Source organism: Gavia stellata, chromosome 2 (assembly GCF_030936135.1).
Source record: "Gavia stellata isolate bGavSte3 chromosome 2, bGavSte3.hap2, whole genome shotgun sequence".
Taxonomy (NCBI): domain Eukaryota; kingdom Metazoa; phylum Chordata; class Aves; order Gaviiformes; family Gaviidae; genus Gavia; species Gavia stellata.
Window position 1 is genome coordinate 96,337,048 of NC_082595.1, and position 18,510 is coordinate 96,355,557.

Genomic DNA, 18,510 nt, shown 5'->3' on the forward strand with positions numbered 1-18,510 from the left:
TGCAAAAACTGTTCCAGGGTGATTCCCTCGTGCCCTACGGTGAGTCCTAGCCCAGGGCCGGGGTCCCGTGAGGTGATACCCCCTCTAAGGCGGCCCTGGGCCTGAGCGGGGAGCAGGATGGGCCGCTCGGGAAGCCCTCGCGGGCTGCGGCGGGGGGAAGAGGACGGGAGACTCCGGTGCAGCTGCGGTGCCAGCGCCTTAGCCTTCGTGAACGCTGTACGTGCACGGGGAGAAATGAAACGGGGGGGTAAAGGGTTTTTTTTCCTCAGGAAAGCGGCCTTTGACAGCGGGGTGGGCACTGGGGGGGGGGGCCGGGCCCAGGGAGGCCCCCAACCGCGGGGGAGCATCTTCCCCGCGAAGTTTTACTCGTCCCTTACTTGCGCCGTCCCCCGCACTGTAGCGAGGGGCTGCGGCTCGCATCACGCGCGGCCCCGCCGGCCCGCCTTGGTTCGGTTCGGTTCGGCGCGGCTCGGGCCGGGCCGGGCCCTACGGAGCGCCTCCGCGCTGCTTCAGCCGCGGCGTACCCCGTCCCCCGCGGAGCCCCGCACGGCCGCCGGCACCGCCCTCCCCGCGCCCGACCGCCCAATGGGGGCGCGGCGGCTCCGCCCCGCGGTCCGCGGCAGCCAATGGGAAGCGTCGCGCGGCGACCGTCCACCTGCGGCTGCGGGAGCCACCTGAGCGGGCGAGAAAAGCCGACAAAACCCGTCGGTGCGGCGGGCTGCGCGCTGCTCTCTCCGCTCGCCCCCGCCTCGCCCTCCCGACCAGCCGGGCCAGTTCTGCCGCCCGCTACCTCCGCCAGACATGACACAAGACTACGACAAGTGAGTGAGCCGGGCGGGGAAGAGATGGGGGGAGAGCCGGGTCCGGTCCGACCGGTGCTGCCGCCCCTCCGGAGGGCTGCGGCGAGAGGGGCCCGCCGCCCGGGGCTCACCGCCCGCTCTCCTGTGGGGCCGGGCCGGGAGGACCCGCTCTCCCCGGGGACCCGCCCCCCTCCATCTTCTCGGGGGAGTAACCGGAGGCTGCGGCGGGGCGGTGCGAAATGGCGCGGGGGGGGGGGGGGGAACGAGCCCCAGGGGCGGGGGGGCCGGCGGCGCAGCGGGGCGACCCCGGCGGCCACCCCGCCCCGCGAGGCGAGCGGCGAGGCAGGGCCGGCTTTGAAACCCGACACCCGCAGCGAGGCGTGGGTCAGCGCCGCCGCCGTCCGCCCCCCGCCCCGCCGCGCCTTAAATGCGGGCGGCGGCGGCGAGCGGGCCACGCCGTCGGGAGGAGCGGGCGCCGCCGCAGCGCCGGGCTGCCCCTCTCCCGGGGGCTGAGGGAGGCGGGCGGAGCCGCAGCGGCGGGCTGTCCCCCCCGCCCCCGCCGGAACCCCGCGCCGCTGCCCGGCGGCGGGAGCGGCCCCCATGGACTTCTACGAGGCGCACCCCTCCGGCAAGGTGGATTTCGGCAGGTAAGGGGGTCGGCGGGCCCACCCGTGCCGGCAGCCAGCCGCCGCGGCGGCCGGGTGGGGCTCTCGGTGAGCTGGGCTGCAGCCGCCTCGAACTACACGAAAGCGAGCGTTGGAAGAGCTAAAACTGGGCTTAAAGTGTGTTTTCTGTAACTTCGTGGCGTTGAACACTGAGATGTCTTCTTCAGACGGATCCCTTGCTGCGTGTCATGGCTTGGGTCTATTCCTGCCCTTCTCGCCGTGTCCCTCTGGAGGCGGTGGCCGTGGGCACTGTAAGTTAATAGAAAACGGGGTAGCTCTGAAGTGATTTGAAGAACCGATTGTAAAATTACTGTATTTTGAATGATCGGTGACTCAAATGCACTCATTTCCTAGCGAAAGCATAGGACTTTTACCAAAGTTTTTTTTTTTTCAATATACTACTTTCTGGAAAGAGGACTAACGCAGCAGCTCACTAACTTCACCCTGTGATTAAGATTTTTCATATGTTTTTTTACCTCCAGTGACGCTTAATAGATGAGGCCATAGTAATTTAGGTACATGCGCTTCACTTTTCTGGTGCGTAGAAGCTAGCGAAAGAAACCCTCTCTGCTGCCTCAGCAGTAAAGGTGTGTTCAGTGCCAGACCAGGTATAAACCACAGTGCAGCTGAGGATCTCTTTAGCATCTCGAGTGAAATTGCACGGTGAGGGAGAGAAAGGGTGCGTTTTGGATTGGTGAAGTAAGTAGGAATAGTTTCTGTGATCTGAACGCAGAACATTGCAGGCTGTGGGATCCTCGCAGGCAAAGAGAGAGTATCTGCTTTTTGTAATATTCCTCTGCTTCCACTTCGGTTACGTAGAAAATAAAATTCAGAAATTATTAAAACTGCGGTAGGAAACTTATTTCTAGCCTTTGCTGGACATGTCTACTGCTTTGAGAGCTGGTCCGTGGGTCGATAATCTCGAAACCTAAAACTTGGGAAAAATAAGTGTTTAACTACTCTTATTAATACCTTCTCATTTTCCTGAAAGAAGCTGTGGTTCTGTTAAGGGACTGAGTTACTGCCAAACCCTGCGCTTCTCTTGATAATTCTGTAGATAATTCTTTCTATGCTGCTTTAGGGGGGAGGTTACCTGTAGGGCAATGTGCATTATATTTAGATGTTGCAGTGACAAAGATACCACACCAAAACATGTAGGTTTTGCATTTGCTACATTTCTGGTAGGTGGCTGCTTTAGTTCTCAGTATTTTTGGTTCTCCCTTGGTCCTCTCTTTCCATGTGAGCATTGTGTTGCTGGAGGGAATCAGCTTAGTGGTCTTGTGAGTTCCAGCAAGGCTGATTTAGCTCTTCAGCCTGGCGCAGGGATGGGTCAAGTGAACTGCACCTAGAGTACTTAGTTGCCTTTTTCTTTACTTTAACTGGAGTATTTACCCTTTTGCTATGGATATTTGAGGTTTCTTTTATCACATTGTATAAGAACAGGAACTTGTACTATGTCCCTAAAGAAAATTCCTCTTTATCTTCTGCTGTGCAGTTTTTGATGGAAAGTGGATGTCCTCGATACCAGAGGTGTCTGCATTTTGATACCTGCGTCAGTGCGTACACAAATATGTAAAAAGACCTAAAAAAAGGGCTTGGTGCAAGAGCTTGTCTTTGTTGTTGTTTGCTTTTTTCCAACTATATAATACTGATTTAGAGCCACAAAGTGCTCTTGCAAGTCTTGGAAACTCCCACTCGCTTTAAGTGTCTTCGGCTCAGCCAAGCTGTCCCATTGAAGCTCGGCGAGACTCCTTGTGTAACCGATAAAGGATCGAACGCATAACTTGCAAAGTGCTTCGCAATCTTTTTGGTAGAAGGTGGTGATAAATGTAGGATAGTCTTAAGCTGATTATAGTGATTAGAGTATTTCACAACTTTATATTTCACAACTTTTTGTAGTATATTTCAATCTCTGAATACATCTGGGTAAATAGACAAAAAGAATGCTTATCTACTGGGGAAGGTGTGTGATGGTGGTGGGGAACTGGTTTTTGTAGGGTTTGGGTTTTTTAGTATTTATTTATTTTAACCTGTTACCAATTCATTAAAAAATGCTGGGATTGAGATTACTTAAGAAAATAAAAAAGCCTCCCTCCTCTCCCTGCCAGTCTGCAGTAAACTAATGTAATGCTTGCACTGGAAAGAAAACTGTTTCAACTGGTTTAAAAATTAGATTTAAACAACATTAGCTTGAGCCGACTTGAAAGATGAAGCGTATGTTTTACCGATAGAACCAAAGCATATTAAGTCGTCTAAGCTGGTAGGACAGCATTTTATACAAATGTCCTACTTTCACTTGTGGGCAGAAGGTCCAAGTCGTCTTGTTTCCAGCAATCCCAAAACGTTCAGAGTAAATATAATTCTTTTTGTATACTACAACACAAAGGGAAAAACTCCAGTTTTTCTCTTTTTCTCCCAGTCATCTGTTGAGGGTGTTTCAAACTAGTGTTATGGATTATTTCAGCAGTAACCAGGCAGTAAGTCTTTTGGCTTCTCTTGTCAGAAAAATTCACTGTGAAATTGATTTGAGGTCCCTTTGATCAATTTCCTTCTGTAGTCTATAACTAATCAGCAGCTTCTAGGTGGCGTTTTCAGATATGCTCTGAGAGGGAAGACACCTTCAGAAAGCTCTGGAGGAAAGAGGTGTTTTGTTAATTCACATTTTCTAGTCCCATGTGGGAACTGGAGCAGGTTGCAGCTCGATAATATTATGTAGGATGTGCTAGAGGTTTTGTAGGTGGTAGGCCAGTAAGCACATGTAACTTTTTCTGGGTTGGATTCAGAGTGTGAGCAGGTCAGCGGTGCTCTTAAACGGCTTTGCGATTTTATACAGGCTGGTGTAATCCAGCTGAGTTTGGTCAAATTAATCCTGACTTAGATTGAGCGTGAGTGAGATCAGAATTAGGTTTCTGGGCTTTTTGTGTTGACTAATCCTTGCAGTGCACTGAATCAGAATATGAACCCTGTGAAACTGGGGCAGCTAATTTTGAAGAACTTTAGGAATGTTTTTCATGTGTTCTAACAGGTGGCTTTTTTCTTTCTTTTTTTTTTTTTTTTTATGATTCAAGTAAAAGACCCGTGTTGGTTCTTCAGAATGACTCTCTCTACTCTCAGAGACGTCCTTACACCAGTGAAGATGAGGCCTGGAAAACCTTTCTTGAAAATCCCCTTACAGCAGCTACCAAAGCTATGATGAGCATCAATGGTGATGAAGACAGTGCAGCTGCCCTTGGACTGCTCTATGATTACTACAAGGTAGATTGGTGTGGGTCGGCTCTGGCAGCCAGCGGAGCTCTTGTTCCCCCTGTGGAAAAGGTGTTATTTGCTAGAGGATTTTACAGAAGTTGTTTACAGAAGGACTTTAAACTGTGTGGGTTTTAAATGGAAAAAATTCCATGTCCCTTTTTCTGAAAATTGGTTTAGTTTTAGCTCAGTAAAATAAGATCCCCTGGATCTTAATGTGTTGGGTCAAAAGCTTCAGTTGCACTTTGCCTGTTGATTCCAGGTTCTGCAGGAGACAATGTGTTGTAGAAACAGTCATGAGGAATGAGAGTTTGGGAGCATGTGCCTGTCTGAATGTAAATACACATGGAGAAAGAAACTTCTCTCCTCTTGCTCAGATGATCACTATTCTGCTGGGACCGTTGGCTTTTGCTGGAGCTTTGATGTGCTACCTTAGTCTCAGCTGATACTAAACTATAACTACAGATTTTTGGTGGTGTGTGGGACAGATGTGTCCACCTGGAGTAGTTGCTGTCTGCATTCCTATAACCTTCAGTGAGCTTCAGCTGCCATATTCTGTTAATCCTTTGGCAACTGTGGTTGTCTTCCCCAGTGTTGACAGTCCTCTCGGAGACACGCACCTTCCTAGATGCTCATAGGTGAATTGAACACAGTCAGACAGATAACCTTCTGGTTTGTGTGGGATACATTTTGCTGAGCTTTCTTTCCTAAATACCAGAAGTCTAAGCCAGGGTAGTTATCTCTGGTCCATGTCCAAGTCAATGGAGACCAGCAGGCATTTCCAGGCAGGGAGGCGTCTTGCTTGTGTTAGACGCCTGTGTTACAGTGGCTTGGCTCACCAGGTAGAGACGCCTGTTTTTTCTTTGCTGAGCGTGCAGGGAGGCCAGGAGGCTGACTTGGCTCACGTGCCTGACATTTTCGCTAGTGTCTTTTAACAGTAGTGAGCGCAATTGCCGGCCTCTGAACGTTCTTCAGGCACGAGGAGAGGCTGCCTTATGCATACAAAATCCTGGCCTGTCCTTTTAAGAGTTGAACATGTCTTACGTATCAAAATATTCTTGTAATGCTTAATATGGAGATTAGCACTCCACACACAGACACACATACACGACAAAATGCCACAAACTCACTGATGTGGATATTATTCAGCTAGTTTTGTGAGAAAAGTGACTTTCTGCTTTGTGCCTGCACTTGCTATGCTCTTGGGGAAAAAAAAAACACACCACTTTCACCAGGACCATTTTAATCCACAAAATCAGTTTTGATTTCTAAACCTGTAGATTACAAAGAGAACGTTGATGTTGGTCCTTCATGCTTGACAAAGCAGAAAGGATTTGCTTTACATTAATGTCTAATTCAGGTTTTCCTCTTATGTTTGGGTATCAGCAGGTGTACAGAAAAATCAGTGGAAGAACAGGTATGCCGCACACTTGCGTGAAGCAAAATGGTTAGAGGTTGAAAGAAGTTACGAAGTAATGCTAGAAGGATGATGTCTAGGCATTTCTAATACGCCCCCTCTGCAATATTAAAGACAGCCAATAAGATCATCTTCGTATTAAAAAAAGAAAACAACAAAACCAAACAATTTGAGTTTTCTTCCATTTGACTAATGGGCTACCCTGATAGCTCAACTGTCGTTAATAAGGCCTTACAGGAAACAAATTTTTGATCAAAATCTAGAGTGTAGGAGTGTTGGACTTGAGGTAAAACGCAGCTTGGAAGAGCCTTGTTTTTCAGTGACTAGTTAGCATTGGCCTCCTAGCAGTCTCCAGCTAGAGGTTCTCCAAATTTTGCTGGTTTTCATGGCGAATCCAACAGTTCTGGTGTCATTGGAGATTCCAGATTATGTGGAAGAGCCAGGACTTAGTTCTTAGTCAGGGGCTCTTTAGAGAAGTATGCTGTTCACACAGGTATGTCATCAGTCTTTGAGTTAGCAATAAAGCAGTGGTTCCCCACGTTGTACCCAAGCTGGCAAATGTGGGCAGTATCTGAATAGGCTTCAGCAAAGGAAAGCCTTGGGAGTTTACTACTTCTTAGACCGTGAAGTGTTTGCTTTGCTTGTTCCGGAGGTGTGTTGAGAGTGACAAAAGTCCTGGGCACCATGTGTGTGTTCACAGAGGAGCTTGTGTGGACTTGCTGTGCAGTCAAGGGGGCCTGAGCACCACAGGCTTGTGTCAGTGGTTCCAAGAGCCATTCTGGTTGCTCGCGCGCTGGCTGTGTGCTCTGGTGAACTGAGCTGCCATAGGTCAAAGAGTTCACCACCTTCTGTATGCCTTGGCCATGCAGCACAGCCAGGAAAATGGATGGCGTGCGTCTGTGTATGGACAAGGCGGCTTGTGTGATCAGTGTTGCGGTGTGTGGTGTTTTCAGGGCAAACCCTGTCCATGGCATAGAATGTGAGGAGCAGTATTGAGCTGTCTTAAATCCAGAGCACTGGTGGTTACCTTTCCTTTATAAAAGATTTAATACAGTTTGGGCCAGTGTGTTGTACGTGGCCATGCACAAAAATGAGCTGTAGCATCCTAATACACTTATTGACCCTGGTCCTCCCCGCATCCCCTGGTCTCCAAGGAGAAAGGAAAGCCTCAAGTGGTCTTTGAGGAAGTGGCCTAGAGAGTATGCGTTCATGGGAAAGGGACTGTGGAGCAGCGTCCTTTCACAAGCCTTGAGCTCATCCATCAAGCTGAACCTTGCCAGCCTGCAGAGGAGAAAACCTGCACTGCCAGCACAAACCTTGGGGACTCTCCTCCTGGTCCTGTTCACCCCAGTGCTGGTGTTCCAGCCATGGATGGCCAGTTTTCTGCACCAGTTTTCCCACTGCCTGCTGCTGGCAGGAGCCCAGGGCTGGCACAGCTGGCTAGGACAGCTACACGGGGATCTGTGAGGCATCACCTGAGGTGGGCCTAGCATCCCAAAGCCGTGCGAACATCGGTCAAGCTGTAATGCTAATAATGACTGGTATCAGAGAGTGATGCTGTCTTAATTTGACTAAATGGCTGTGTTTTGAGGAGCTAATTATTTTTTTTTGTATGGGAGGAAGAATGCAATTATAGTATGTCTTGTATTTCCTAGGTTCCAAGGGAGAGGAGATCTTCGACAGCTAAACCAGAGGTAGAACATCCTGACCAAGACCATAGCAAAAGGTAGTAGTTTTTATTATCGTGTGTCTGCTTATCTGCCTTCCCTCCTAGACCACCAAAGCTGCTGAAGGAGAGTAACTTCCTGCACTGCAGGGTTTTGCTGGATGACAGAAATTGTTTGGTTTTACTCTGTGCCCCAGATTCCTGTGCTGCCCCATGAACAGGATGGGGTTTGGACCATGATGTGGAGACCTGAGGCCCAAACTGCTTCTCATAGCCGTCCATCTGCTTTCCATGTACTGGTGTCAAAAGCTGCTCTTTTTAACACTAGGCACAGCCTGGTAGCACAGGCACCCCTTTGCAAGGCTGCAGAGGTGACTGGTGACCCTTTTATTTTGCTCACTGCTGATTTTGTTCTCAGGTACCAGCAGCATTGCTTCTTCATGCATAGGCTGATAGGGAAGAACTTCAAAGTGCTTGTGATTTAGTTTTGGTTTTGTATTGTTTGTGGACTTCTTTTGTATCCTCTGGAACTCCTTTCTTTCTTCCTCTTCCTGCCCTCCCTCTCTTGTGCCTCCCAAGCAGAAGATGATACTGATTAAGTAAACATTACGAATGTGGGGTTTGTTCAAGCCAGGCTTCCACTCCTACCATCCTCTTTCTCTTCCTGCCCTCCCTCTCTTGTGCCTCCCAAGCAGAAGATGATACTGATTAAGTAAACATTACGAATGTGGGGTTCGTTCAAGCCAGGCTTCCACTCCTACCATCCTTTTTCTTTGGACAGACTAGAATGCTTTAAGGACTCGAGGTGAAGTTTTGTGGTCTGGCTGAGTTGTTCAATCAACTTGTTGTTGAGGAGAGCGGCCTGGTTCCCAGCCATGTGTTCCCACTGCTCCCCTTGTACCAGCTCTGGTCTTCCACTGACCCATAACCTAGCAGGAAAAAAAGAAGTGGCTAGTGTTCTGCCAGTGGAACAAGCCAAACTGGCTCACCAAGGGCACAGGGGCGCATCAGAATTGGTGCAAAGGAGAAGGCAGGACCATGTTGTGGGGAGGGAGAAAGGGAGGGCCGGCTGACTTAGTGACTACTAGCTATGAGGTCAGCTCAGCCACAGATCTCAGTGTCGTCCTGGCAGAAATGAGTGTGGTGGGGTGGAGAGTGTGAAGCTATGCAAACACTCCAGGGAGTCTCGGTGTGGATTTTCTCGGGGGGTTGTTCATGAAAGAGGGGTGTAATTTCCCTGTTGGTGCTTCCCGGGTGGCGTGCAGTCCTAGGGCGGAGGAGCAGCAACCTTGCTCTCAGTCCTCCTCCATCCGCCAAAGAGCAGTTTCATGGAGCCTGCGTGTGCCGATGTGTGGTGGGAAGGGCCGCAAAGCGCTTAGTTTTGGACCACTCTTTTCCAAACAGTGAGGTTCTGGGCTGTGAACCCTAACCGTTTGCTCCAGGGTAATACATCTCCAAGGTGGGGTTGTTAGCAGTGGGTGAGGTTTCTTTTTTGAATGAGTTTCTCAGCTTTTCAGGTTAGGATTGAGGTGTTCTACACAAGCAGGGGAGTTGGTATCAGCTGTCCTTATCCAGAAGGCTGAGAAGTATTTCTAGCTCGTATTTAGTGAGAAAATGAGCTGTGTAATTTATGCACGATTTTTTTTCTTTGTCGTTTAAAGGAACAGCATCCCAAATGTGACAGAACAGTCACTCATTTCTGCTGGAGAAAACAGAGTCCAAGTTCTGAAAAATGTGCCTTTCAATATTGTCCTTCCACACACGCCCCAGATGGGCATGGACAAGAGAGGCCACCTTACAACCCCTGACACAACAGTCACCGTTTCAATTGCCACGATGCCCACCCATTCCATCAAAACGGAGACGCAGCCCCATGGCTTTGCAGTGGGCATCCCACCAAGTGTCTACCACCCTGAGCCCCCTGAGCGGGTGGTGGTCTTCGACAGGAACCTCAATCCCGACCAGTTCAGTTCCAACACCCAGCCTCAAAACTCCCAGAGGCGAACGCCAGACTCCACCTTCTCGGAGACTTTCAAGGAGGGCGTGCAAGAGGTACCAAGAGAGGCAGTCGCTGTGTGCGTGTGTGCGTGTCTTGATCTGGATGGAGAGATCCAGTTCCATCTTTAATTGTTCTTGTTACCTGAGACAGAAGGCTGTCCAGTGATTTAGGAATAGAAGACTTTCTGAGAAAGGTGCATAAGTATAACTTAGCAAATAAAACCTTCACAACATGAAATCATTATCAAAAGCAAATGACTAATCTTACTAGTGACAGAGCCTTTGACTTGCAGAGGGTAGAAATATTTACCTTGATCCACAGCACTGGGCCAGGTTTTGCAAGAGTTCAGCACTCCGCAGTGCCTTTGCGGATACTGAAGTGAAGTGACTATGTCTGTAAGCTTCCGTACTGCCAGTTTCTAGGCGTGGTGTGTGTCAGTGGAAAACAGTCAGTTTATTTAGGGACCTTGAGTGAGAGTTAAACCTGGATGAAAATCAGTGTTTTTTGTTTTGTGGTACCAACTGTAAACAATAGCATAACTATGTTTTGATTTTTAAGCCAGACCTCAAGGAACTGGGTAGCTATGCCCTTTCTTTGAGATTTGGGAAAGCTTTAAAATGTTGCCCTAAGCTGACTTAGAAGGCTTGTGAGATGTTGTGCTTAGTTGACACCCAAAAGTTTTGGATTAAAACCCTGCTCAAGTGTCCTGTTTGTACAGACCAAAAATCAGTTGTTATCTGATAAACAATTTGCCTGCCAGTTCTGTGGTAACAAGTATCTGTTTAATCTTGACTTTTCTTGTTGCTGCTGTGTTAATTGTTGTGTTATTTTGTTTTGTGTCTACCCCAGGTTTTCTTTCCTACTGAATTGAATCTCCGGATGGCCAACATGAATTCAGAAGATTATGTGTTTGACAGCATTTCTGGGTAATGCTTTAAGCCTGCTGCTTGCCTATATCCTCCTCTTTTCTTACAGTTGGCTTGTCCACGATCAAGCAGTGCAGCTCACTCCTTTCTGCGCTGGGTTTCTGTCAGGCACTGGGGAAGCTGTGGATCTCAAAACCACAACAGCGCCTGCTTATTTGAATTTCACAGTTGAAAATCCTACCTGTATCTTTAAGGAAAACTACATGCAGGGTTGGAAATACCACCCCATTTCAGTCGATGACCTTGTACCAACTCCCCGTCCCATGGGAAGATGCAGTGCTGTCTCTCAGCTCTGCAGTGGTCTCATAGCTGGCTTCCAGCCGTGTCCCTCTCCCTGGCCTGCTTGTCTTGCTCTCTCCCTGTTGGAAATCTACAGCAGAAATAGGAAGCATGAAACTCATCTGGACTCCAAGGGAGGGGAATAAACTAGTTGTTTGGTTAGCTGCAGTTGACCACTGGGGAAGAAGAGAAGACCGTGGCCACTGAATGGCTTATTAGCTTGTGAATTTAATTTAGTTGCTAATAGATTGAGCAGCTTGCTGCTCTCAGCCTGAACAGGGAGCTTCCAGTCTTGCCTGCTGATGTGTCTTGGGATTTAGCTTGCCAAGAACTTCTCTTAAATGTTCATTCATGAAGGAAATGGTTGAAAAAGGGGTTCATCCTGTTTTCCAACTTCCTTGCCTGTTGATGGCTTAGTGAGTCAACTAACAACTTTGGAATTTCTCCAAATTAAATGTGGAACATTTAATCGGCTTTCCAGGAAAATGCTTTAGCAATCACTGCCCTCTTCGCTCCGTAGGAATAACTTTGAATACACTCTGGAAGCCTCCAAGTCCCTCCGACAGAAGCCTGGGGACAGCACGATGACTTACCTGAATAAAGGTCAATTTTACCCGATCACACTGAAAGAAGTCAGCAGTAGTGAAGGAATCCATCACCCCATCAGTAAAGTCCGAGTGAGTGGCAGCTCCTGTGGTTTCTTGGGAAAGAGGGTGTGTACAATGGTAGCCTTAAACTCTCCCAAAGTGCAGTAATCTAAACCAGAGCATCAGCACTAAGGCCAGCTTACCTTCTCTCTTACGTCAATGTTCATTCCTTTGCCGTCCACCTACTTTCAGACCAACCCATCCTGGCTCAGTCTGTTAAGAAGTGGTGTCAGCACTTGTGTAAAGGTGATGCAACACCTGGAATGAGATCCTTGAACTCCAGTTAGGAGAGCAGTTCTGCTCATCTCTGTTTATGACCCAGAAAGCACTGCTGTCTGCTTTCCTGTTTGGCAGTGGTGTGCCAGGTATATGGCAGTACATCAGGTTGGAAAGCCTAAAGCAGAAAACCTGATACCAAGGAGAACTTCCAAAACAAATGTACTCTGTGGCCTTTTCTCTTTCACATGTTTGTGTCTTATGTTATTTTTTTTCAATCCTACCCCCTCCCCCTCTCCTTTCAGAGTGTCATCATGGTCGTGTTTGCTGAAGACAAAACAAGAGAAGATCAGCTCAGGCACTGGAAATACTGGCACTCAAGACAGCATACAGCCAAACAAAGATGCATTGACATAGGTAAGGAACATTCTCATTGCTGATGTCAAACTCTGAACCTAATTCCTTGGCAAGGTTTGGCTTTCTGCTAAAGCTTTGTTATTTTAAGGAACCTTTGGCTCATGCTCTCTGCTGTCCATAGCTTTGCTGAAAGCCTGGAGAGAGCTTTTGATTGCTTGACTACTAATGCTGTAGTTTTTAGCACTCCTTTTTTTGGTTGGTGAGCAGTCTGAGTTTAGGGTTTTGCATTGGGAGATCTAACACCCCCCTCCAAACTACAGTTGCTTTGGCATATCCTGGTGCTTGTAGCTAAGTCGTGGCTTATAGACTCTGTGACTGTCCTAAATATTGTGTTTCTTCAAAGGACAAGATCCTTGTAGAAATACCTCGACACTAATGATCCTCCTTCCCACAGCTTTGCTCACAACTGGTCTTTGGTACACATAAAAAAAGAAAACACTGCAAATTTCCACTTGCCTCCAGACAAGGCTGGGGCTGGCTGGCTTCCAGCCTTCTCTGGCTGAAGGCTGGGTTGTACTCCGAGTCCCTTCCTTCTGTGAATAAAAGCAGGGATTAATCACTTGGCTCTTAAAGCAGACGCGCATGCAAATCTTTGTTTGTTATTGAAGGACTTTTATTGAGAGCTTATGCCCTTGCTGTACAGGGTAGAGTTTGCCGCACATAGCAGGCTATGGCATAGGACATGTGATATTTGGGATGTCTGCTTTTCTCACTGAAGCTTCTAGTTTGGAATTTCTGCTGAGTCCCATTTTCCTCCTTCCTCCTGTTTGTTGTATTTTATTTTTGTACAAGACCCATTTCCAGCCTTGTTAATGATCCATTCTTAAGTTCAGCTTACTTTGCCCCCAAGGGGTTGCTGGGGAGTTGCAGTTTCTGGCTGCTTTGTGTGGTTAAGGACTCCAGATGGTATAGCCTCTTCTTCTCCCTCATGTATCCTTCTTTCTAATAGCTGACTACAAGGAGAGCTTCAATACCATCAGTAACATTGAGGAGATCGCGTACAATGCCATATCCTTCACTTGGGACATCAATGAGGAAGCAAAGGTACGTGACCATGATTGTATTTCCTGTCCTTTTAGCAGATTCCGGGACTGGGGGAGGGGAAGGGTGTGTGGCCTACCTGGTGATTAGCATGTAACAAGTTTGTTTACGCTCTTACATTAGGCAAAACCTTCTGGCTATTTCTTAAGAGGGTTTGCATGTGCAACTGTGGAGAGCTTTGCAACTGCTTTAAGATTCTTGGCAGAACTGCCTACCTGACAGACAAGTACTGACAAAAGGAAGCGCCTAGTGTCTCCAGAGCAGATGAAGTGGCGCAGGAGGTGTGATGGAGTGTAGCTGGGCTTGGCAGTGAGCACAGTCTCCTGGAGGATCCTGTCGGGGGGCAGTTTCTGAGGGAGTTAAGGCTGTGGCAATGGGCTTGCCTTTAGCAGAAGAGGGAGTAGGTGCTGCCGTTGAGCTCCCAAAGCATGCGTTGCTGAAACCACGGATCCCAACACCCAGTGACCTATTTCAAGCTAGAGCAGCCTCCTGGTGAACTCTGGTTTGATCTTTTTTCAGAACTGTAGGCTCTACAGTAGGTGTGTAAGTACAGGCAGCTTCCCTAGCTAGTAGATAACTGCAGCTGTTTGAAGCCACTCCAGCTTTTGAAAAAGGCCCGTGCCTCTTCTATGTGCAAGGGCAGCAGGTCAGAGAGTGGAGTCACCTCTGTTCCAAAGGCATTTTCCACTGGTTTGTTGCTGGAGTCAAAGTGCAGGAGTTTTCTTCGGAGAATTTCATTACTACCTGTGTTTTCGTTAAAAATTGGGAACGGTTTCCTTCAATTTTTGGAGGCCGGCTGTTCCCTTGCTAGTACATCACGTGCTAGTCACCAGCATCGTGGGGAAAACCACTGATGGCTGCGGAGTGCCATGTCTAGGGAGAGCCTGGCTTGGGAGACGTAGGAGTTCTCAGCAGAGAACGCAAAGGTCCTTTTCTGGAGCTGTGTATGCCACTATGCTTTGCAGGAGGCACAAGGAGTGGTGTCACTGCACAGAGCTTGCTGTCACCATGAGCTTTGCTCTGTGCTGCACAAGGACTGTGGAGAAAAGAGGCAGGGAAAGGTTGTATGGGGGCTGCTGTTGGGTTTCAGCTCTGTGGGAGAAGTTTGGGATGCTTGGCAGGCAGCATCGAGGAGCTCTGTGTGCTGTTGCTGAAAGTGCTGCCTTGCAGCATGTGTGACATCACTTGTGAAGCTGGTGTTGGATGCCAGGCTTCCCTGTTCACCAGATTTGGCTTCAGTCAGGTTGAGAGGGATGTCAGGGAGGGCCTTACCTGCTGGAGCGTGCTAAAAGGCTGATGTGATTTTTTTTTTTTTTGAAGTATGAAGCACTTTGCTCTGTGAACAAACAGAGGAAGCTTCAGAAGGGCTGTCAAAAGGAGGCAGTAAGTGTTCCCAAAATGTTATCCTGCTGTCATAGCCAGTCTAACATTCAAGGAGCCCAGGTAATTGGTGTCTGCGAGGTACTTAAGGGCTTAGGATTTGCGTGCAGGGATGGACCATGCAGACAGAGCGATGATTTCACGTCCCCAGTGAGTTGGAAGCACTTCGTAGCTCTGCAGCTGCCTCTCTGCTTGGCTGAGCCACCGTATAACAGTAGGGATGGGCTGCTAACCCAGGAGCGGGGCTTGGAGCTGGTGCTGAGAACCCTGTGGCTGCCCCAAGGAAAACCATCCTTTCCCACCAGGTGATGGAGCCCAGCGCTGTGAAGCAGGTGGTTATTGCCCAGGTACTCTACAGACCCCTGAATGAGTAGTTTCAGTCTATAGTGAAATTGCCAATAGCAGTTTGAAAAGGTCTAAGGACCCTCATGGTAATACTTCAGCTCAGGGCTGAACTTCATGGGATAAGGTGGTGTGAGGAGGTGTGAGCCAGACTGGTTTTGTAGCTACAGAGGCAAATTTGCTTCCAGATTCACAGTCTTAGTGTGTGAGATCCATATACTTTGAGTATTGGTTGGTATGAACCTGCAGAGGGAACTGTTGATATCAAGAGTGCAAGCCTTGGCTCCTGGGATCAGAATCATATTAAGACAAAAATACTCTGGACCTCAGTGTTCAAAGAATTGGCATTTTTAGCAAGTGCTCTGTGTGTTTAGGCGTCTGTTTAACTTTATTATTTTTCTTCCGTGAGTGGATGTGTTTTGTCAATGGTTGGATTTCTCACCAGTAGAGCTGCAGTTCTTTCTCAACTCCTGTGATCTTATCAGGAGATGCCTGAGCCAATTTCAACAATTTTTATTGCATGGTTCGTTTACCTTGCATGCTCTCTCACTCTCTTTTATTTTCCTTTTCTTCTCCCCCCTAACAATAGTCTTGTAGTATATGAAGAGACCAGGGAATAGAGAGCTGAGTTTCTGATGCTGCAGAAGGTCTTCCACAGTAATAAATACAGTGTCTCACATTTAATAACAGCAGCAGTGCTGCATAGATGGTATGTTTAACCAGCCAGCAAGCCTTGATTATTAGAAATTTGCTTCCTGAGCCCTGGAGTTACCTGGACCAGAGCCAGGTGATTCTTCTGGGGTTGCTGCTTCTCCCATTTCCCTCTTGCTCCCAGTTTGCTGTGGGAATGATTTGATCCCATGCAGCGGTGTCAGATGGGAGGTGATGAGCCTCTGCGTCTGGGATTTCTGATGTAATTAATCATTTAGGCACTGGCTGTGTGTCGGATTTAAGGTGTAAATATTATCACAATGTATTATAATACATTATCAGAAGAAGTTTCTCCTAGCAGCTCTGGGACCAGGTACTTGCCCTTCTTGTGCTAGCCCTCGTTGTGGGGATGTACAGAAATACTGTACCTCTGCCGCTTCGTCTGTGCAGGAGGGTGTCACCTGCCTGAGAGAGTGCTTTGCCAGTCCCCTTGGGGCACTTTGGGGATTTTGTAAAATACAGCTTGCTGGCGAAGAAACACTGTTTTTGGGTGACACGTGTCATGTGCTCCCTCTGTAGCAAGGAAAATGTGTGGATTTTGCAGCTGCGGGCTTGGGGGATGGAAAGGATGTTTGAGTTGCCCTCAGCAACCAGTATTTCCCAGTTGCGTTGTGCTGGGAGAGCTGAGGGCAACGCCGGGGCTGCAGCAGGTAGGTCTGGCTCTGAACGGATGGAGTTTTCACACAGCTGGCTGCATTGGTGTGCTCTTTGTGAGGCCATGTGTGTAGAAACCAGGAGTGTTTCATGCATGACACACTTCCCACTCTGGGAGCGGACAGTGTCTGTGGGTTTCAGAGCAAATGCTGTGTGCTTCTTTCTGGCAGCTCCTCTCTGCCCTCTTCTGTTGCTTTGGGACATCACAGGAGCTGCTAAAAGCGGTGCTTTATAGGAGAGTGGAGGGGTAAGTATACTTTGACCTTTGCAAGAGTGTGTTCAAGCTGGAAAAGGGCCCAGGATCCAAAGCCTCCTTGCTCTGAGACAGTGAAGGGATCTGAGGGTGGGAAGGAGGGCCAGGCTTCGAGAAGGAAAGACAGATTGCCCTGAAGTGGTGCTCCTGAAATTGGAAGGAGAGCGAGGTCCGGGTTAAAAAGATTGACAGGAGACACTGTGGAGTCGGGAGATGGTGATTCAGGTGGGCTTCCAGGTGTCCGTGTTAGAGGTGAGGTCTGACCCCACCACCTGACAGACCAGGGGAGGGGAAGAATTGGATGAGGAGACAATCATGCTTTATGAGAAGAAAGGGGGAGATGGTGAACTGGGAAATTAGTTGAACTGGTGAGTTGTTGAATGGGATATTTAGGAAAGCCAGTGCAGCTACTCAGTCAGGAGCCATCCTGGTTGGGTGGAAGCGTGGTCCGATGAGTCTGACAAAGATGTGTAGCTGATACTCACTTGCATGCAACAGGTAATGCTGGAGTTACCCTGAGGCTTGTGGAGACTTCAAACAGTTTCCCACCCTGTTCTGGATGTCTGCTGTGTTGGGCAGACAGTCGAGGTGGGGTTCTTCTCCTGTAAAGAAGCTTTTAGATGTCTGAACACAAGCTTGTCATCTTTCGCTTCTATAACTTCATTAGGGATGGGGTGTCTAGAGCTGGGATGGAGCTTTCTCTGGAGGTGCCTGCCCCTCCTCGTTGACTGAGCAGGTTTGGCCATCTTTAAAATCGGGGATGGGGGGTGGAGGGGGGTTTGAAGGTAGGGAAGAGGAGTCCTGTCCTTGCAGCCCTTTTTGTGTCTTTGACCTCTATATGTCAAATCAGGAGAAGCGTTCGTAGGTTCAAGTTGTGAGGTTTTGAGACTGGGAACCATCTCTTCCCAGGTCTGTACAGCATGCCCGGTTCTCCTTCTCTTGGTTGGTACACATTAGAAGTCTTTTAATGAAAATTGTGATCACGTTCGTGGTTAAATGCACATTTCTTTCGAGTGTTTCCTGCTAGTCTTCATAATGTTGGCCATTGTCCTGTTAAGTTACCCGTTAGGCTGTGAAGCAAATTCTCTGTCCTTTAACTCTGGCCTGGGGACATGGCCTGCTCTCAGGTCAGTGGCAGTTGAACAATCTGGACAGATCGGTTTCCCCAGGGTTAACTGGCTTTGCTGGATCCCGCTTTGCTCAAATTCCATCTGAGCTCCTGCCCCATGGAGCAGGAAGGTTGGGGCCTCTTGTCTGAACAGGGCAAGTTGTCTGCGTGGTGATCGCAAGAGCCTCCTTGCCCCATTTTTGTAGTCCTAACAGTGCAAGGACCCTGCTGTTGTGCTGGGGCACTCCTTCCATGCTTGCCAATGGGTCGCTTTTGAAACGTAGCGTTGCTTCCAGCAGCTCCCAGAGAAGGGCCCCGTGGAGGTCTTCTGTTTGGCTTGCTTTAGGCTGGATGGTGGAACTGTAGCCAAAAATGACGTCATGGCACATTAAGGGCTCTATTGTCCTCCCACTCCTTCCCTCCAAAAAAAAAAAAGGCATTGTAAGCCAGATACTCTGTGTGAAAAGACCCTTTCTACTAAGAAGGGATACATGGTGAGGGTGTAATGGGCATTTCGAGCTGGAGAATATAATGGTAGAGTTTTTTGCTGTTTTTCCACCAAAGGGAAGGTGCTGTGGTATCTCTTAAGTGGCACCCTGAATGACAGAGCAATTAAACAATGCTTGGGTTTTTTTTTTTTTTGTCCAAGAAAGGTGGCAGGGTCCTGTATTCAGGTAATTTGTGGCTAATTTGGGTTGGCCTTTAGAAATAGTAGATTGGGCAATGAGGGTGGTCTTCTGGCAGAT

General features: G+C 48.5%; 1 protein-coding gene across 1 annotated transcript in view; it reads left to right on the plus strand.

Moving 5' to 3' along the window:
* The first annotated feature begins 801 nt into the window (after positions 1 to 801).
* The window catches only part of GRHL1 (grainyhead like transcription factor 1), a 42,033-nt gene continuing 24,324 nt past the window's right edge, over positions 802 to 18,510 (plus strand). Inside the window, exons 1-8 of the mRNA XM_059835477.1 lie at positions 802 to 821; positions 4,534 to 4,720; positions 7,781 to 7,851; positions 9,453 to 9,843; positions 10,640 to 10,716; positions 11,516 to 11,672; positions 12,164 to 12,275; positions 13,225 to 13,319. Of these exons, the coding sequence (XP_059691460.1) occupies positions 802 to 821; positions 4,534 to 4,720; positions 7,781 to 7,851; positions 9,453 to 9,843; positions 10,640 to 10,716; positions 11,516 to 11,672; positions 12,164 to 12,275; positions 13,225 to 13,319 (1,110 nt within the window). The remainder of the gene's footprint in view (positions 822 to 4,533; positions 4,721 to 7,780; positions 7,852 to 9,452; positions 9,844 to 10,639; positions 10,717 to 11,515; positions 11,673 to 12,163; positions 12,276 to 13,224; positions 13,320 to 18,510) is intronic.